The sequence below is a fragment of the Lygodium microphyllum genome, chromosome 4 (assembly GCF_053477565.2).
Source record: "Lygodium microphyllum isolate KBCC chromosome 4, Lygodium_microphyllum_v1.1.10, whole genome shotgun sequence".
Classification (NCBI taxonomy): domain Eukaryota; kingdom Viridiplantae; phylum Streptophyta; class Polypodiopsida; order Schizaeales; family Lygodiaceae; genus Lygodium; species Lygodium microphyllum.
The window spans coordinates 75,522,773-75,543,143 of NC_141138.1; the positions used below are offsets into that span (position 1 = coordinate 75,522,773).

Genomic DNA, 20,371 nt, shown 5'->3' on the forward strand with positions numbered 1-20,371 from the left:
TGTTTGCCAGAGCTTTCGAAGTTGGGATTCTCTTTGCTATATCAACCTCCCATGAACCCTCTTGTAACATGAAATGTGCTTTTAACCATCGAGAGAGCACCGACACGAAGCACCGGGAGAATCTAGGCGCAGAGTGCCTAGTATATCTATATGACAAAAGTAGAAAGAGTTAATAAAATATAATTAAAAGAAATGCATATGCCAAGTTCCAACACTTATGGCTGTATCATGTATGTACTGGAAGTGGAAGAAAGACATGTACATTTGTGGTTCAAAGCAGTCGTTGCACATTAGACCCAGGAATGCGGGTCATGGATTGCTATTATTTTATACAGAATTGTTATTTTCAACTTTCAAGGAATGGAACGTAAACCACACTCTACGATATACCCAAATATTCAAGATCGAGGACCTCAAACAATGTACAGATAGGATTGGAATTCGGACTACCTTAACCTGGCTGCACGTGTCTCACCAGTTCTTTGGTTCCTTCTCATTATTTTATTCGCCACAAAGACTGAACGACCGCGTCCCAGCTTCCTCTTCATTCGATCCTGCTCATCCGATCCGCCATGGCCAAATCCCTGAAGTCTTTTCTGTTGGGTTTATTCTGTATTCCGAATTCCGACTCCCCGTACATCCGCACCTTCTTTAGCTCGAATTATGCGTCTTTCTTACCTGCGTTGAAGTGTCTGATGTCTCTCTCCTCATGCAGGGAAGAAGAAAGCCGGAAACTTGACGAAGATAAGAGAGGCCATTATGAATTGATGACAGACAGCCCTCCGATTGAAGGGATAAGCCGTGTCTATTGGGGCAAGCTCAAAGATGGACAGGAGGTCAGTCTTAATATAATTTGCCTATCACTTGTGTATCTAAAAGAAACTAGATCTATAGAGATTGTCAATAAGGCAGTCAGTGATTTCTCTTCTGAACGTCGTGTGCAATTGAATCAGGCTTCAAGTCAATGTTAAGATATCTTACTCCCTACTGCGTTGTTGTTGATTGCAATATTGTATCGATCATTTCAATTGCGGTGTATTGTCATGCTTGTGATCATCAAGAAATCCTGTCATCTCAGGCTAGGGTCAATGATAAGATATCTTGCACCATGCTGCTGTTGTTGTTGACTGAAATATGGCATTGGTCATCTCAATTGTGGTGTCTGGTCGTGCCAAATTGATATCAACAGACAACTTGTGCCATGCCTGTGTCATTGTTGATTGCAATAATGGTATGGGTCATCTCAATTGTGGTGTCTGTTCATGCCAAATTTGTTATGAACAGACAACTTGGTCCATGCCTGCATTGTTGTTGATTGCAATACAATATCAGTCATATCAATTGCGGTGTCTGTTCGTGTCAAATCTGATATGAACAGACAACTTTGATGGTGGCTTTAAGGTAAAAAGCTGTAATCTAACAGGATAAGTTGTTGTGAGTCTAAACCATTGAAATTTCTGTAACCAAGTTTTCAAATTATGCAGTCTCTAATCATGCACATACTCTTATCTCCATGGCAGTGTTTGTCCATGCCAAACTAGATGTGAACAGAACTTTGATGTTCACTTTAAGGCACACAGCTGTAATCTAACAGAATAAGTTGTTGGAAGTCTAAACCATCCAAATTTCTATTAGTAAGTTTTTAGAATCATGCAGTCTGTAATTATGCACATACTTATGGCTCTTACGCAGGGGATTTGGCCCTGTGTTGGGTTGCCATGTACATTCCCGTAGGTATAGCTTTCTGTATTGTATATTTGAATCACAAATTTCACAGTTGGTTACATGCACAGAAAACAGTTCTTCCTCCCATTTTAGGGTTCACCAAATCTGTCCCCTGCAGCATTTGATGACTATTCCTTGCTTGTAAACACATCTGAGAAACGTCTGTAGGTTACTGGTTGCATGTCCTTCGTCAAGTCAATAGTATAGGGTAAGTGCACCACTAGTTGAGATAAGTTGTCATTTTGCTAGTTTAGTGTTACATCCTTGGACATTTAGATGGGTGCTTGTAGCATTGGTCATTGTGGTTATAAAGTGACTTAGCGCAAATGCACCAAGGGCACTTCATATTTAGGGCTGCCAAGTCCTATTTATAGGACTCAAGGCCCTACCGTGGGAATCATTGTGTGATCATGACTCTTGGACTCTTGGCTTGTTGGCTACCACATCCGTACGCTGGGATGATGTGGGTTGGTGGTATGGGATGCCAATCCTTGGGATGTGATCGTGGCTCGGAGTGCTTCTAGCTCCCAGGCTTGAGGGTGAGCCCATCTGGCTCTATGGCTGGGAGGTGAGTTTGATGTCTAGTTCCTTATATTTGTGAGTGTGGCTTGTGTCGTGTCTTCTGCACAGGTTGGAGGATGTTTCATTGATATCAAAGCATCAATGTGCAATTGGGCACGAGACCTGATGATGACATGATGTGCACGAAATCTCTTTTGCTAATGTAATTGTGATGGTTTATGCTTGATGGATACGTCTTCATCTTGTTTAGGGTAGGGTATACTTTAGCATATGTGACAAAACATCAAACTAATTGGGAAGAGTTCCTCTCTACAATATAGTTTGCATATAACAATGCCAAGCACTCTTCCATTTTATACAGTCCATTTGTGTTTATGTGCAGGTTTCAGCCAAAGCACCTCATGTAGTAGGACTGCAAAAGGGAAAATTTCAGGCAGCCAAGGATTTCTTGAAAGATATGAATGAAATTTTGAAACTTGGTCTAAGCGGCACTAGGAAGGAAAATAAGTGTTTTCTTTTCTTTAGTTGCTGGAGAACTAGGTAGTATAATTGGAATTGTTAGTCTATTCAAGTGGACTTTGAATCGCGTGATGCTTAGTGTGGAGCTTGAGGGGTGTTGTAGATAATTGGAGTTATACTTGGGGCTGTGCTGGAGAAGTGAGCTGATTGTGCAATAACACATGAAGCAAATGAGGATGGATAATGCATAATTGCAGTAGTGATAGAAATGATGGTGAAAGCTTTGGTAAGAAACTTGCTTAGAAATAACAGGCTGGAGCACAATGGGATAATAGCCATAGTCTGAGCATAAAGCTGTAACAATCAGGCAGCTACAACTTACTGACCAAATGCAAATGCAACAGAAATCGAAGAATTAAGCAATCACACAATCAACTTGTACCCAACTAGACAAGGGATGAGCCACTTATTTCATTGACTTTCCTACTCGTTAAATTGCGCATTTGACTAAGATTCTAAAGCCTTATAATCTTGGCATTAAAACCTGACCCAAAATTTAGTATGAATAGACCTAATTATCATGGGGACGTGAAATTTTGATGCTTTGGTTAGCATTTGATTAAAGAGTCATTCAAATGTGCAAATGTGACTTGCACATGTGAGATGTAGGTCAGTTATTTCACAAGGTGGGACCTAGGACCCCTAAATATTAGTGAGTGCCAAAAGAAAAACTTGTAACAAATTATATTGGATAGGTATTAGATGGTACATGGTGTTAGAATTTGGCCTAGAGCATTTGATTAGCCCAAAGTGTCAGTGGTGACACTAGAGAATTGACATTAATTAATGAATTAATGCTAGTTTCGGGATACTAAGTATTTAGGATCATTTGGGTGATTTTGGCTAGTTAGATTATTTTTTCGAGCTATAAATAATTATTAAAATAATTTTCAGAATTAATATTCTAAAAATTAATTCAATAAAGCTAGATAATTGTCCAAATTGTTTTTGGAAGGTTGCCACTTGGCAAATCTTGTCCATGCAATTGGTAGAACATTTTTGGAGGTTGGAAGAGAGGGAGAGAGGGTCATTTTGTGGTGCACTAATTGAAGAGAGGTTGTGTGATCATGTTTTTTGTTTTTTTTTTTTGAGCTGGGTGCCTAATCGGACTCAAAGGCGGAACCCTGTGCCACTAGCTTATGATTTCGCTACTTCCTTTAGGACCAAGATCCTTGGAAGACTCCTCCCAGGGGATGGAGCGTGGCTAGGCACCTAGCACCTCGATTCAGGGGTCCAGGTAGTGCTGGACTCTCACCATCTAAAACTGCCTATCTTAATGGGTTCTCTTAAAGGGATGCCTTGTGTGATCAGGTCACTTGTAGTTGGAGACCATTTGTAACCATCAGAGGAGGCTTCTGGACTAGGTGACTGCAGCCCAATGCTTTGGATATAGGTGACAACATTTGGCTCTAGATGACCGTAGTTTTGGGAGTGTTGGTCTTGGTAGTCTTTGATAGTTTCCATGGATGTAAAAACAAGGCAGCAATTGATTTTCTCCAATTTCTTGTGACAAAATCAGAATTTTCTCTCTTCAATATTCTCTCTCATCCCTTAGCAATTTTTAGTAAGATCAGCCATTAGAGGTGGAGATTTTGACTTATCTTTGCTATAAATTCTAATTTACAATAGAAAATAGGATTTGATAGCCACCTCGGGAAGTGTGCTTAGAATTTAGGCCTAGAGACTTAAATTTCAGTCATTGAAATTAGGGAAATTTTAGGAGATTCAAGTGGCCATTCAACCAACAGACATTCGGGGCTGAAATTGTCATCCAAGGAGCAAAATTGAAGGCCAATCCCCAAGCAAACCAAAGGGCAATTTGGTTTGAAGGCTTGTTGATCATTCTTGATAGAAAGAAGCATTTGGAGAGTGAAGGAGATTAAAGGAACCTTAGTGTATTTGATCTAGATTGCAGTTCAAGTCAAAGAGATACTGTAAGGGATGCCAATTTCAAGGCTAATCAGGTGTCCATTGTCCAAGATTAAGTGGTAAATTGTGCATTTCAATTTAATGCGCTTTAATTGCTTGCATTAATTATTGATTAATGAGGTCATTACCATTCTCTATGATGAGGAGGAAGGCTGATTTCATGATTCCATCGTCAAGATACCATTAATTTCCTTATGGTGGACGCGATGCACTTGATTAAGGTTAGAAGCGTTGCTTTAGTACTGAAATTGTGTTCAACTAAGTATTTACAACAATGTCTTCCTAGATGGTTTTCTAGTGATGCATAGACGATTGTGTCACAATGCAATTAAGGCCTAAGGCGATGATTGAGAGTCATGCATCTTCTTATGTAAGGGCATAGAGGTATTGTTGAAACAAGCATTCTCTTCGTGGATGGGTGGTAATTCCATGATTACAACTTAGTTACAGTAGCAACATTTATGACAAAATTGAGAAATGCAAATTAACTTACAATCTTGGACAATGGACACCTTGTTGGCCCCAAAATTGGCGCCCCTTTCGGTATTTCTTTAACTTAATTGAAGAAGAAGTTGATGTGCAATGGGATTTTTCCAATCTCTTTCGGTATTCCAACTTCCCTTGTTGTCCAAAATGACCAGGAAGTCTTCAATTTGATTTGCCCCTCGATTCAGGCAATCAATTGGCCTTCATCCGCTCTGATGGAGATGGAAAATGTCCCAAATTCATTGGTTTGCTGGTCCCTCCACTTGAATTTGATTGAAAAAAGCTTCAACTCTGTTGAATTAAGTATTGGAGCTTCTAATTTTTAGCATGCTTCCTGAGGCTGCTGCTAAACTCAAATTTGTGCTTTGCAGATTAGGGTTTGCAACAAAGAAATCTAAAATTTTTGAGCCTCTGGTGATCTCAATATGCTGTAATCTTCGGAGCAAGGCTGTAAAAAGGCTAGGAGATGAGAGAGAATGTTGAGGAGATAAAATTCAGACTTTCTTCGTGAAGAATTGAAGAAAATCAATTATTTACTGTTGTTGCTATGCCAAATAACCACGGAAGCTATCACCTATAACTTAGGACTACTAGATAGACTACTGCCTCCTCTTGTAGGTTGTCATTTGCACGAGAAGAGCCTTGGGCTACTGTCACTTGCTTTTCGAGGTCTCCAAACTGTTGTCACATTTTGTAGGACTGATCCCTATTGGGTACAAATCACTTCAACAGCCTCTCCTTACTGTCTAACAACCTCATTCTCTTTCACAATGGTTGGAGTAGACTCCACCAATCCCTAAAAACGTTTTTTTCACTTGCATAGACAAGTTTTGCCAGGTGCTAGCCTTCTAATTCCATTTTTAGTATTATCCAACCTATTAAATATTAATTTTCAGTCCTTAAATACAGAAAATTAATCTAATAATTACTTCGGTGCCGAAGAAAATAATCTAACGGGCTAGGCATCTTCTATTCACGAGTGTTCCTGCGCCATCCTTTAAAATCAAATTTATGTTAGGTACCATTAAACGTCACTTTTTTAATGTCATCAACTTTCGCTTATGGCCAAATAAATGGCCTAGACCAACAATTGGCACCAGATACCACCAAGTACTTGTGTAACATAACTTATAGTGACTTTTACCTTTGATATCCTATGATTTTCTTAAGCCTCGAGCTTGTAGATTTACTCTAATGGCATTACGTACCATTAAATGTTACTTCTCTAGTATCACCAACTGGTACTTATGGCCAAATAAATGACTTAGACCAACAACTAGCACTAAATACCACCAAGTACATGTGCAACATAACTTATAGCAACTTTTACCTTTGATATATCATAATTTCCTCGAGCCCCGGGCTTGTAAATTTACTCTAACACTAGTTACACCTTACATGTACAACATTTACTTAACCATGTGATAAAAAAGTAATCCACATGTTAAGTGAGGTTTCAAAAATACATGTCCTCATGACAATTGTTGCTACGGTTAAAGCAATGGAGCATTTTCTTAATTGGCCTTCTTTGAGACATGATATTTGAGTAGTTTGTCAGGACATGCATTGTGTATTAGAAAATGATGTATGATAGGCAAAAGATGTCGGGTTTATTGTAGTCCTTGCCAATTCTAGATAGGCCTTGGCAGAGCAGTGATATGAACTTTATCTTTGAGCTTCCTAGGCTTATCTATAGAGAATGATGGGATATGGACCATTATTTGCAGGTTCAATAAGCAAGCCCATTTTTTTTGGGCAAGGAAAAAGATAAAGGTTGATCACATGGTACATTTATGTTTGCACCATGTGTTTAAGTATCATGGTATGCCAGAGACGATCATCAGATTGAGACTTTAGGATGACAAGTTCGGCGGTTTAATTCTACAGTGCTTGATCTCTTGACATGCTATATTTTTGAGCGCAAGTTACAATGGGAGTAGTATTTGCCTTTGGTAGAGTTTGCACACTATAAAATAGTGCATAGTTCCATTGGCAAAGCTCCATTTGAGGTTGTAAAAGGTGGCAAGAAAGTGTCCCCTACTGTGCACACAAAGGACAATATCTTTGAGGTTGATCGGTCTGTAGAAAATATGGGTGTAGCCTATTGTTCGCACAAGAAACTCTCTTTCATGAAGGGGTCGATTGTATGGATGTGAACAAACACTTCCGTGAAGTGATGTGTCTAGATGCCCCACTATCAAAATACCATGTATGTTGCATTTCAGCAGCATTAAATATTGAATCATCCATAAATATGTCATAATTGCAAGTTAGAAATGCACGATCCTCCTCAGCCAAGTTGACTATAGTATCACCATCCAAAGATCGAGTAGCTGATGTTTCCTAGATGACCAAGCTGGAGTCCTTTTCCTTTGCTAACCTCTTACGGCATTCGTCTATGTAATTATAGTAGTGACATGTTTCCTTCTTTTTCCCTTTGTCTAAATCTTGGGCAGCCTTGCTAGATGACTATCCCATATTAGCCTTAGGCCGATTTTTCACATGTCACTTGCCTTTGCCCTTGCTTTTGTACCTAGAGAGCATGGCTACATCACCCGATCTCATAGCCATATTCTTCTGAGTCTGTTTCTCCTGCAACAAGAGACTGTTTAAACCCATGAATGTAAGGGGGCTTGCTATTCTCCCTCAAAGACAAATTTGGTGAAGTGTGAAAACCAAGATAAGATTGTGAAGCAAAGTTTAGGGTGATGTTGATCATCTCCTCATCGGTCACCACCTTATTAATATTCAACAGTCGTTCTCTCAAATCTTGAATGCAAGTAAGGTTATTTGTCATATCATCACCCTTATCCTCTCAAGTAAGAGATTCTAGTCTCATTGTGTGCTGCAAACATTTGCTCAAGGATATCCCAAGCTGCCTTTGAGGACTTACATGATCGGATATGAGGTATGATTGCCCTCTTGATTGAAAGAGCAATCAAGGATAAGGTGTGTGCATCTTGAGAGTCCCATTTTCTTTGTTCTTTTGTAGGAGGAATGTGGGCAGCACTAGGGGTAGCTTGCTATTCTCTAGCCTCTCTTTGAGGCATATGAGGTGCGAACCCTCCTAGTCTAGGTAAATTGCTAGTCACAAAATCTGAAAGACCCTTGCAACAAGTAGATTGTGCTCCATGAAACTCCACAAGGAGTAGTTGATGCATTCTCTTGAGTGAAGATACCCAAAATGTTGCTATGGTCACTGTGACCTTGTTGAGCCATTGCTTCAATAAAGTGCACAAACTGCAACCTAAGACTTCCCAGTTGAAGTGAAAAATATACTCATACAAGTTAGTGTCATGAGGACATGAAATTTTATTGCCTTGCTTAGCATTTGATTAAAAGTTAATCAAATGTTCAAATGTGACTTGCACATGTGAGGTGCAAGTCAATTATTTCATAGTGTGGGACCCAAGGCCCTGACATATTAGTTGGTGCCAAAGGCAAAAGTTGTAATAAGTTATGCTTGATAGGTACTAGGCAATATTCGGTGTCAGTTTTGGGCCTAATCTAAATTATTGGTCACTAATGTGAGTGGTGACATTAGAGACCAAGAATTAATTAATTAATTCATTAATACCAGACTAAGGCTTAATAATTGCTCAAGGATACTAGGAAGACAAATTGGCCTAGCCAATTTAATTATTGACCGGTGGAATTTTTTTGGGGGTACTAGAATAATTATTAAATTAAATTTCAGAATTAATCTTTTAAAAATTAATTTAGTAAGTTTGATAATGCTGATAATGGGATTAGAAGGCTACCACTTGGCAAAACTTGGCCAGGCAAGTGGGAAAAAACGTTTTTGGAAACTGGTGGAAGTCTATTTCAGCTGTTGTGAGAGAGGAGGTTGTTGTTAGTGAGCAAGGAGATGCTGCTGTGATTTGCAATCATCAGGGACCATTCCTACAGCAGGTGACAATAGTCTGGAGCCATCTAGAAGTAGGTGATAGCAGCCCAAGGTCCTTTTGGTACAAGTGACAGCATATTAGATGGGGTAGTAGTTTTCTTAGTGGTTTTGAGCTATAGATGATAGCTTTCATGGTTATTCGGTAGTTTTTCAGCACCTCTCTTGATGAAATTCTGAAATTTCTCTCTACAACATTTTCTCTCATCCCCTATCCATCTTTGAAGTTATCTTAACAAGATCCAACCATTTGAGTCACTAGAGGTGGAGATATTTAGAAAATCTTTATTATAGACCTTAATTTACACTAGAAATTAGGGTTTGATAGCCATCTTGGGATGTGTGCTCAGAATTGAGATTGCATTTTAGCAATGGAAATTGAGGAATTTTAGGGGGATTCAAGAGGCCAACCAACCAATATTAAATTTGGGGCTGAATTTGTCTTTCAAGGAGCATGGTGAAGGCCAATCCCTAAGCAAACCAAGGGGCAAATTGGTTTGGAGACTTGTTGGTCAATTTTGATAGCAAGACACTTAGATGAGCGGAAGAGATTAGAGGATCTTAGTTGTACTCATTCCATTTGCAATATAAGATAAAGAAATGCCTCAAGGGGTGCTAGTTTTGGGCCAATAAGGTGTCCAATGTCCAAGATTGTATGGTAAAGTTTGTATTTTCATTTTTGTGAATTTATTTATTGCTGTAATTAAGTGCTTAATCAAGTCTTCACCACCCTTTTCAAGAAGGAAGATTGGTTTCAAGTACCAAGATCCCAGAAACAAGGGATAGATTAGGCAATCATTAAATCGTCCAAAACTGTCTCAAAGCAAAATTTGCTTGTAAATGCCTTGAAAAGTGTGCCAAAACTGTTCAAAACAGCAACACTCTGCTGGACCTCGAAATCCATGTCCAAAAAAGTCAATTTCAGCAATTTAATGCTGTAAATCCCCAAATTTACAGAAATTTCTTTTGCCAAATTGGATCCAAATATCAATTGAATGTTGTTGCTACACATAAGGCTTGCTGCCTTGGGATGTGTGCCAAGCAAAATCTCCGATTTCTTTTGATAAAATTTCAAGAAAAGAACACATTTTGTACTTACAACCTCATAAATTGGTATAATGTCACCTTTGATGCATGCAGACAGTAACTAGCAATTGTACTTTACCTCAAGATGCATACTAGACCCAAAAATCAGAAAAGCCCCAAATTTCTTGTACCAATGTCGAAGAAACTATGCAATGTTGGCAATTTCGGTGGAGATTCATGCATGGAAGTTTGAATCGGGTAAAAGCCCCAAATTTTCTTGAAGAAATTTTAAGAAATTGGAAAACTTGATAAAAAATCCCCAAATTTCTTGGCACTGAGCGTGAGTAATTGAAAATTTCTTTGAAATTGGGGATGAGACGATCAAAATGGATGAGATATTGCAAAAATTTTCAAGAATCCCCAAAATTAGAAAATTAGCGTTTTGCGTTTTTTTTTAGACTTGCAGAAAATGGCGGGTAGGGTTGAGAATATCGTGACCAAGGCTGAGAGAGGATGTGTGTGCAAGGTTGCATGCAGAACTGTGCATAGGCTGAAAACAACAGGAGCTCCTCCTCCTATAACTTAGTAGCTCCTCTTCCTTTGTGGATTGAGTCGACTTCACATGGGTGGCATTGGCTTAGTAGAGGAGAGAGAGAACCCACGTGTCTAGCTCTAATACTAACTATGGGAAATGGAGGAAGAGAGAGAGTGAACACAAAACAATGACCAATGGTGGGGCAACAGCTCCACACTCAAAAGATGTAAATGAGTTATAGAATGAAAGTAAAATAGATCTTAAGTAATTTAGGCCTATCCCTAACTCAACTAAAGGTAATTTAACTCTAGAGTCTATTGTTACTACTTTTAAAGTCCTAGACACACTGTACTTTGACACTTTCATAAGTGTCTACACCATACAAATTACATTGGGCACTGCCCATAACTAACCAATTTTCACAACTCCCAATTAGATTGCCTTTGAGAGACACATGAATGCAACATATCCTCCATAGTTTGATTTCTCCTTTTGGTTTGCCCATCAATTTCAATATGCTCCAAGAATGATGTTGACAATCGAGTTTCCGGTTTTTGGAAAACTATTTGCTAGAAATGGCCAGTGAACTTAGGATCCGGATCATTGATAATTTCATTAGCAAACCATAAAGGCTATAAAGGTGTTCGATAAAGAGACTAGCCAACTCATAGCTTTTCATGGTACCTAGCAGCACTCTAAGTCACGACCACATCTGAAGGGTTGGTGTCACACACCACTAGTCCTCACCATCCCGGTGTACGGATGCGTCGGCCAACGGGCCAAGAGTCCAAGAGTGGTGATCACACAATGTTGTGCATAATAGGGCCTTGAGTCCTATAAATAGGACTTGGCTCATAGAAACATGAAACGGCCGGAACAGCCCCCTGGCATGCGGAATTGCCGTCCCCGGCACGAAGCCATCATGGGACGTGTTGCAAGTCAATGGAACGTTCCCTGTCTCGTTTTAGATAGGGGACGCCACGTGGCATCCACTTACCTTCGGTCGGCCATTGCTCCCGCTCGTGATCGTCTGCGACTCTACGCCCAATCGTTTGCCGCGCGTTTCCTGCTTGTTGCTCCTACCCGATCTCATTTCCGCTTACCGTGACCAGTCCGCACGGCGCCTGCCAGCGGCCAATCCCCCCGCCCTTGTCTCCTCCTGCCTCGCCTCCAACCTCTCCTCTTTCTTTTTCCTTTTCTTCCTTCTCTTCCTTCTCTTCCTTCCTTCTTCCTTCTTCCTTCTCTTCTCTTCTCCCTTCTCTTCTTCCTTCTTCCTTGGACCTTCTCCCTTCTCTTCCTTCTTCTTCTCTTCTCTTGAGTTTTCCTTCTTCTTCAAGTTTCAAGTTCTCCATTCTTCTTCTCTTCTCTTCTTCCTTCTCCCTTCTCTCCTTTTTCCTTCTTTGTTGACGCTTGAGTCTTCTCCCTTCTCTCAAGACTCAAGTTTTCACTTTTCTCGAGCCATTTTTATTTCAATTTTCAGCTTGAAATGGCTTCATCTTTCCACCCCGCTCGTCCGGCTGGTGGTCGAGGAAGAAGATCCGATGATTGGTCATGGTGGGAAGAAGTAGATGCTAACCACCCATTGAGTGGTGGAGGATCTCAACCATGGACTTGCAAGCTTTGCCCATACAAGCGAACTAGTGGAGCAAACAAGGTAATCCATTGAGCCGAGCATTTGTATTTCGAATTTTTATTGATTTTAATTTTGCAAAGTTACTTAAATATTAGAATATGGAATACCAATTGCCACTTGTTCTGTTTTATGCATAATCAAGTCCGAGCTCATCTCCTACATGAGCTAAATTCAGAGGTACAGTTTTGTCCGAATGTGACCTTGGAGAAGCAAAGGGAGCTTCGTGACCGTGTAGCAAGTCAACAAGCTTATCTTGCATCTAGACCACAATATGTTGCAGTTAACCCTGTAACCGTTGCGTGTAGACAGAGCATACTTGATGCTAGTTGGAATCCCAAGAAGAAGGAAGAGGTGGATACATCAGTGGCACGTTTTTCTTATCATAACCACATTCAATTTTGTGCAGCCAGGTCAGAGTATTTTAAATTGATGTGCAAGAAGATTGGTGAGTATGGCCCTTCGTATGTACCTTCATCATCAAAGACCTTACGCACCACTTTGCTCGACAAGGAAAAGTGCCTTGTTGAGCAAGCAACAGTGACTAGAAAGAGCCCGTGGGCTAAAAATGGAGTTTCCTTGATTGCTGATGGTTGGAGTGATACACATAAGCAATCCATTCATGGTATGGTTGCTTATTCTCACGGGGAAATGTATTTCATATCTTCACATGATGTATCGGAGACAGGAAAATCAACAGATGTACTTGCAGCAAAGTGGGTTACAGGTATTGAGCTTATTGGCCCAGAGCATGTTGTGGGATTTGTTGCAGATGGAGAGCCCACAAATAGGGCAGCAGGTGCTATTATCCATGGATATTATCCGCATATCATAGTTTCATATTGTATGGCTCATTGCTTGAACAACCTACTAAAGGATATTGGTAACCTGTCATCGATTGCATCTGTCATAGAGCAAGGAGCTCAAATGGTTAGCTTTGTTTTGAATCACCAGTTTCTTCGCCATCACTTCTCTTTGCGGTCAAAGAAGACACTTTTAAAATACTTTGATACCAGAATTGCCTTTAACTTCTTGATGCTATAGGCAGATTAAGAGAATGCAGTGGTGCCTTGAGATAGTTATTTCTTAGTGATAAGTTCATCTCATCAACATTGGCAGATACTTCTACAGGTATCTTATGCTTGGAGAAAGCAAATAATTCCACTTTTTGGGATGATGTAAAGCGGATGGATGCTATGGTATCATCTATTGTGCATTTATTGAGGGTTATGGATGCTATGCAACCTTGCATTGACAAGGTATATGAGGCTATGGATAGGTTGAATGAAAAGTTGCAGGAGTTGGCACCAAATGATGAGGTGTATGAGGAGATACGCCATTTAGTTGTGACGAGGTGGAACTCCTATAGCTCACCCATGCATGCAACTGCATTTGTGGTGGATCCTGAGTTCTAGGTCAAGGGTTAGGAGAATGATATGAGGTTATGGATGCATGGAGACTTATATTGTCTCGTCTAATACGTGATCATGGCACTAGATGAAAAATCAGAGATCAACTTTCATGTTATAGGACCTTTCGGGGTTCTTTTGGTTGTGGGGATACACAGGAGGATCGTTGTAAGATTGGGGCAGCTTTGTGGTGGGAACACTATGGTTCGGATGGTCCTGAGTTGCAACAACTAGCCATTCGTATTTTGAGTCACTCAGTTAGCTTCTCTTGTTTGGAGCAATTGTGGAGTACATACGCTGACATTGCTTCAAAGAAGAGGAACTGTCTTGGTGTGGAGAGGGCAAACGATCTAGCAATTGTGGAGTACATACGCTCACATTGCTTCAAAGAAGAGGAACCATCTTGGTGTGGAGAGGGCAAACGATCTAGTATTTGTTAGTGCTAATTTGAGGATGTTATGTAGCAGTATGACAACAAAGTCCGATCCATTCACAGAGTGGGAGATGCAGCAAGAAGAGGAGACACATGCTGATGTTGAGGGAGATGCAACAATTCATGGTACACATGATGATGAGGTTGGCAATTCAAGAGTAGCTAGAGCAGCCTCAGATCATGATGATGATCTTTGATTTAGTTTACTTATGATAGTCTCATGATACGTGACACATGTACATTGTATATGATATTATGATCATTGATGACAGTGTGGCACTTGGGCTGTTGTGCCATGCCGATATTATATTTGTACTTGCAATCTTGCAGTTGCCCTTTGGGCTATTTTGGCATGCCGCATTTTGCTTTAGTCTAGAGATTAGACTTTATATTTGTAGTCTTTTTTGGGGCAATGAGCTTGTTCTTTCAAAGATTAGACTTCATATTTGTATTCTTTTAAGTTTTTTGGCAATGGGACCATAGGCATGTTCTTTCAGCTTACACTTTAAAGTTTAGTTCATTGTTCATTGTTTTATCATTTATAGCATATGTATTATGCATTGTTTAATTGAATAGCTTACCTCTTGAGCCTTGTAAGTTGCAATTCAATTTCTAATGAGTAGTTTTAGAATGATGCATGATATCTTAAAGTTAAAACTTAAAATGATTTGTCCTTGTGGATTATATACCTTGGTTTTAACACTCCAGAGTCCACATGGATTAGGATTATGAGTGAAATATTACTTTTTTTTCATGAATTTTAATTTTTTAAATGCCGTTCCCGTTCCCTAGGTTTGGCGTCCCTGTCTCCATCCCCGTTCCCCGTTCCCGTTCCCCGTTTCATGTTTCTATGACTTGGCTACCGTGACCCTGAAGTGTCCTTAGTGCATTCCACAAGGGGTGCCAATTTTGGAGCCAACTAGTTGTTCATTGTCCAAGATTAAGTGGTAAATTGTGCATTTCAATTTTATGTGCTTTAATTGCTTGCTATAATTATTGATTAATGAGGTCATTACTATGCTCTTTGAGGAGGAACACTGGTTTCACCCAACTTTGAGCTATGCCAAACTCCAATTGGGTAGCAAGGGATTGATTAATTGCTAAATGGCTCAATGCAACAAATAGCCTAGCCCAGGTTTGCTACAATGCAGCTGTTCATAAGTGTGTCTAGTCTGCTTATCTGGCTGTGTTGCGATTTTAAGTTTTTGTACTAGTTTAAATGTACTCTTAACCAAGGTTTTGCAAGAACTCTCAGGGTAATCAGGCCTAAAGCTGTATGAATGTCTTGTTTACGACCAACTAGGCTCCTTTGTGATACTCTGAAGGTATTTATCATATGAGCACGGACAATGTCTTTCACATGCTGATAGATGCAAGGCTTGCATTCATAAACATCCATTTGATTGGGGAGTGCTTATGTAACTTTGAATTTTACCTCTTGGAGTAAGCACTTTCACTAGAAGATTACCCGAGGGTGTGGCTCCCAATACTCCAAATTCTTGATATCCAAACTCCAACCTCTGATGGATGATGGCATGCTGAGCCGCCTTAGCTTGGGACTCCTTTGATTTGCTTAGGGAGTAAGTTTCTGATGAGGTAGTGCAGCTCTGATGTGCTTACCATTTTTAGGAAGCTAACAAACATCAGCATGAAGCAGTATGCTTGGCCATAGTGAGGAGGAGAAGGGCTATAGGCTTCCACAAGTTAGCCTTCGTTAGATGGAGATCATCATTGATTAGCATTGGGATGAATTGTTGTGGTGCTAAATGTCAAGATACCTATAGCTATAGTCTGCCCTTGCCTCACCCACCTGAAGTGCAGTGTACCCTCTACCTTTGTTCTGTGCTGGTGCAAGAAGATTGTCAGGCCTCTTCCTCAGTTCTGCTTCTGCCACATTACTGGAAAAACATCTAAGGCTTAACTGAGCTGCTTTGACATTCCAGTAGCATCCTCCACGTATGGAGATATGTGACTTGAGCCGAGCCACTCCGTTTCCTATTGGAAGCTTCAAGCTGTGTATGCATGTGGCTTGAGAGTTGAAAAGTAAAACTAAAACATTTTTTGTGAATAGAGAAGGAAGAGTGATGAGGCTGAAGGGCATCCTCGTCTAACTGATCTAACTGAGCAGCTGGTGTGGGATTTCATGTGATTTTCTTGTTGGCCAGAAGGCTCATTGTACAGCTGATTTTTTGTACAATTACAAGAAAGTATGGGAAACAGAATCCACTACATAATCAAGTACCGATGGAAATATGTCAAGGCAGGCATATTTTCTCTTAAAGTAAGTTCTGCAAGAACATGGTGGCCCCTCTTTTATTGTAGCAAAGACTGAGACAGCTTTCTGAAAGTACATCCGGCAGCATTAGGTTGGCCATAAATCAGTAAAAAAGGGCAAAAACTGTAGTGTAAATTCATAGTTGCATTTGACCAGTTTGTTATAATTGTAAATGTTAAAATCTAGCTTGGTGCCGAAGTTCCAGATTAGAAGCTGGTTGTAAGAACTTGAGAAGCATCTCAAATCTTATGAAATGGAATTTTGACTAAAGCTAATAGTGAAGCTGATTGAGGTTATGCTATGATTGAGATGTACCTGATTCTTTGTGCTATATGTTATATTTTGTTTTTTTGTTTTTTGAGCCTGGTGCCTATATGTTATATCCAACAGAATCTGAAACCTTTAATATGCAGATTGCTGTAAAAAGATTCAACAGTGAATTTATTAAGGACATTGAAGAATTCAAGAAGGAAGCTCAATTTCTTGGGCAGTTCCATCACAAGAATTTGGTGTGCTTAAAGGGTTTATGTGCAGAGGTGCAAGAGCGCATTTTAGTCTTTGACTTCATGCGAAATTCAAGCCTTTTTGCACATCTCCATGGAGATCTTGAAAACGAGGGACAGTTGACATGGCAAAGGAGAATGGCCATTGCAATTGGATGTGCTCAAGGACTTGCGTAAGTAAAAGAAATCACTAGTTTAGGTTTCAATCTCATATTCTGAGGAGTAAGCAGTCTTAAACACATGGGAATATAAATGTCTACATAGCATATAGACAGATGATTTTTTTGGGTGTAGGTCCATGCTCATGCGACAGTGTTTACTTATTTAGCATATAGACAGATGATTTATTTGGGTGTACGTCCATGCTCATGCGACAGTGTTTGGTTATTTATACATGGTGATCATACTATGTTGCATGTAGACTCATTTGTGTAGATGAATGCATCTCTGACATGGCACATAGACTATTCTGCATGCATATGTTCCTACAGATCAAGCTTTGATAAACATATAGGTTACTTTTTGTGTATGCATTTCACCAGCTCACACACTTTTGCACTTAATAGAGGGATCTGGCTAATACTACCATTTACTTGCGCAGACACTTGCATCATCATTCTACTCAGCTTGTTCATGGCGACATTAAATCAACAAATGTATTATTAAAGTCAAATTTTGAGCCTTGTCTAGGCGACTTTGGCATGTCCAATCTCTTGAAGAGTAGCATTCCAAAATCAAGAGGAGCAGCTGGCTACATTGCACCTGAGCATTATCAAGGAGAACAGGAGCTGTCAAGGGAGAGTGACGTTTTCAGCTTTGGGATTCTTTTGTTAGAGCTGATCACTGGAAGAAACCCAAGTGAGAAAGTGCTGGATGATGCAGGCAAGCTGAGTATTCTTGAATGGGTGCAAAATCTGATGGGTACTGGCAAACATGAAGAGTTAGTAGATCCTAAGCTTGAAAATAACTATGACAGGGAGATCCTGAAGGTGGTTCTCAATACTGCTGTCATGTGTTCTGAAGATAGGCCTGAAGACAGGCCATCGATGACTGAGGTTGTGGATTTACTCACTAGAGGACCAGCATAAACTGGCAAGCGGAGTATAATTCTCCACTTGCACGAGTTACCAACTGGGTCCTGTCTTTTTAATACCATACCAAATGCTTTTTTTCAGGCTTTAACCTTTTAGCACAGCTGGGTTCCTTATATTTTTTGCTTTTTAACTTTATCTTGTAAAAAGATCTATCATCCCTATAAATGTTTATAAATTGTTGAATCTGGTCTCCTTGACATTTTCAGAGTCGATGAAGGGTTCAATACTACTGATCTTTGTTCTCTCATTGACAATAATTACCATTGAACCCTTTATAAAGTTCATTTGCTTCTCTAGTTGATTTGTTCATGCATAATCTGACTAAAGTTGATTTAGTGGATCTAGTTCCACTCACTGCCATTTCCAACTGAGGATAGGTACATCCTTTGTGTATGAACTCTTGCGAAGGGTATTCAGCCACACTTCACAATGGGAAGAAACAAGAATATGCTCTGAACACCTAAGAAAGATTTGCATTCTTTTTTCTGCCATAATAGTATTTGTTAGCAAGACTTAACAAGTGGTGGATGATCATGAGATGGGGATTCAATTGTAAATAAATCCTTAATGACAGATTGTCGGAACATGGAATTACGTGAGTTGAATAGATTGTAATATGTGAGTTGAATAGATTGTCATAGCCATTTTTATAGAGGTCTTGGTGAGTTATACAGAGAGGGTTTGTTGGAGAGGCCTTTAAAGGAATTACTAGATTAAATCACTTAAGAAACTCACCCAATGCATTGTGAGGCACGCATGATGTCATGATCAACTCAAGAATGTAATGTGGTTGATAACTCAACAATAAGGACAAATGCAAAAGATTAGAGGTTTTTTGAATTAAGGCCAAAAAAGTCTTTGTAAGGTTGTATAAATCCTGCTTGTACCTATAGCATTGCGATATTGACTTAGATTGGGTTTAATGATAGGAGGAAAGATCGAAGGATTTTTGAGCCAAGTACTTAAAAGTCTAGGTAGGATTAGATTAATTTCTACTCATACAAAGACATGATCAAGTGATAATTCATATGTTTGGTGAAAGATCACCAGTACAATCCTCATTAAAGAGGAAAGAGGCAAAAAGGAGACTTGTTCATGAAGATAGATTGAATTGCATGTCGATTGTTTGTAGCCTCCTATGCTTGATATGCCATCCAAGTGCAAGGATGTTTTTGAGGTAATAAACAGCATACTACTGGGATAGTGTAGAAGTATAGGGTATGAGGAATAGTGTAGGGATATATACAACGATCTTACTATCAAAGAAATTGCAAATTGGAAGAATAAGCATGTATGTACACATTGTGGTTGAGTTGACCAAAGGCATATGGAAATACCTAGAAAAAAAGAGTAGTGATGGCACTGTGAGATATGATCTATGGTTTAGGACTAGAATTGTGTCACTAGTATTTTAAATTGTCATAAATTGTGCCATTCTTTCAATTTCAAGAGGAATATGAGATTCCAAATTCACCACAAACTTGCTATATGGAGTTGGAGTAGGTGGTGGTGGTGATACTTGCCACATGTTTCCTTCCATTAGTTTAAAAAGAAAAGAAACATTGACTCATGTTGATGGAACATTAAGCATGATGGGAATGAAGAGGTATGCAAAGTCAATGACCAAAGGTCATAACAATGAGAGATCCAAGGTCATGATAATGAAAGGTTACCACAAGCTCTATAAAGGAGAGTTCCAAAGATCAAGATACTACAAGGGTCATAAAATGAGAGATCTAAGGTCATGATAATGAAAGGTTTACAACAATGATATATCCAAAGGTTGTAACAATGAGAGATCCAAGGTCATCTAATTCATAACACCATCTAATAGATGTGCACTATGGAATGATATAAATTTGTGAGTGTTACAATCCATGGCACCATCTAATTCCAATGGGCTTGTAGACTCTTACGTTATCTTTTAGGAAGAGTAGCTTAGAAACTATTGGGAAGCTCCATAGATGTACTATTTGAGTGTGAAAGTGACCTCTACCTTTTGTTGTGCCGTATGTTTCAAGTAATGTGTGAGAGCTTTTTAAATTATTATGTGGTTGAAACACATATACGGATGTTTACATTCGTAATGTATGTCTCGAATGGGTACAATCACATTATTGCACTATGATACCTACATTTTACTTGTCTCAAGTCTTTGGTTTTTGTAGGTTTTGCTTTTGCTTTTCTTCACTAAGGAGAGTTAAATTGCATGTCCCATTTTTACAGGTTTTTCTCCCTTTTTTTCCTTTGAAAGAATGCATTCAAAGTGTGGAAGGGCTCATATGTGGTTAGATTGGGAACTTGAGTTGGTACGGTTTCTCATCCTCTCGTGTATTGCATTTTGGAGTTCATTATGAGAGAGAGAACATATTGAGTGAATA

At 39.5% G+C, this 20,371-nt stretch overlaps 1 protein-coding gene across 2 annotated transcripts; it reads left to right on the plus strand.

Annotated features, from left to right (window-relative positions):
• Positions 1–396: 396 nt before the first annotated feature.
• On the plus strand, positions 397–18,173 carry LOC148037190 (PTI1-like tyrosine-protein kinase At3g15890). Of its 2 annotated transcripts, XM_087676113.1 has the most exons (4): positions 401–634; positions 716–836; positions 16,807–17,069; positions 17,498–18,173. In XM_087676113.1, the coding sequence occupies exons 1-4, from the start codon at positions 573–575 to the stop codon at positions 17,982–17,984; spliced, it is 933 nt and encodes a 310-aa protein (XP_087532239.1). In that variant the 5' UTR covers positions 401–572; the 3' UTR covers positions 17,985–18,173. The 2 variants fall into 2 exon arrangements, with proteins under 2 accessions (XP_087532238.1, XP_087532239.1); XM_087676112.1 differs by having other exon boundaries at positions 397–836.
• Positions 18,174–20,371: the final 2,198 nt, after the last annotated feature.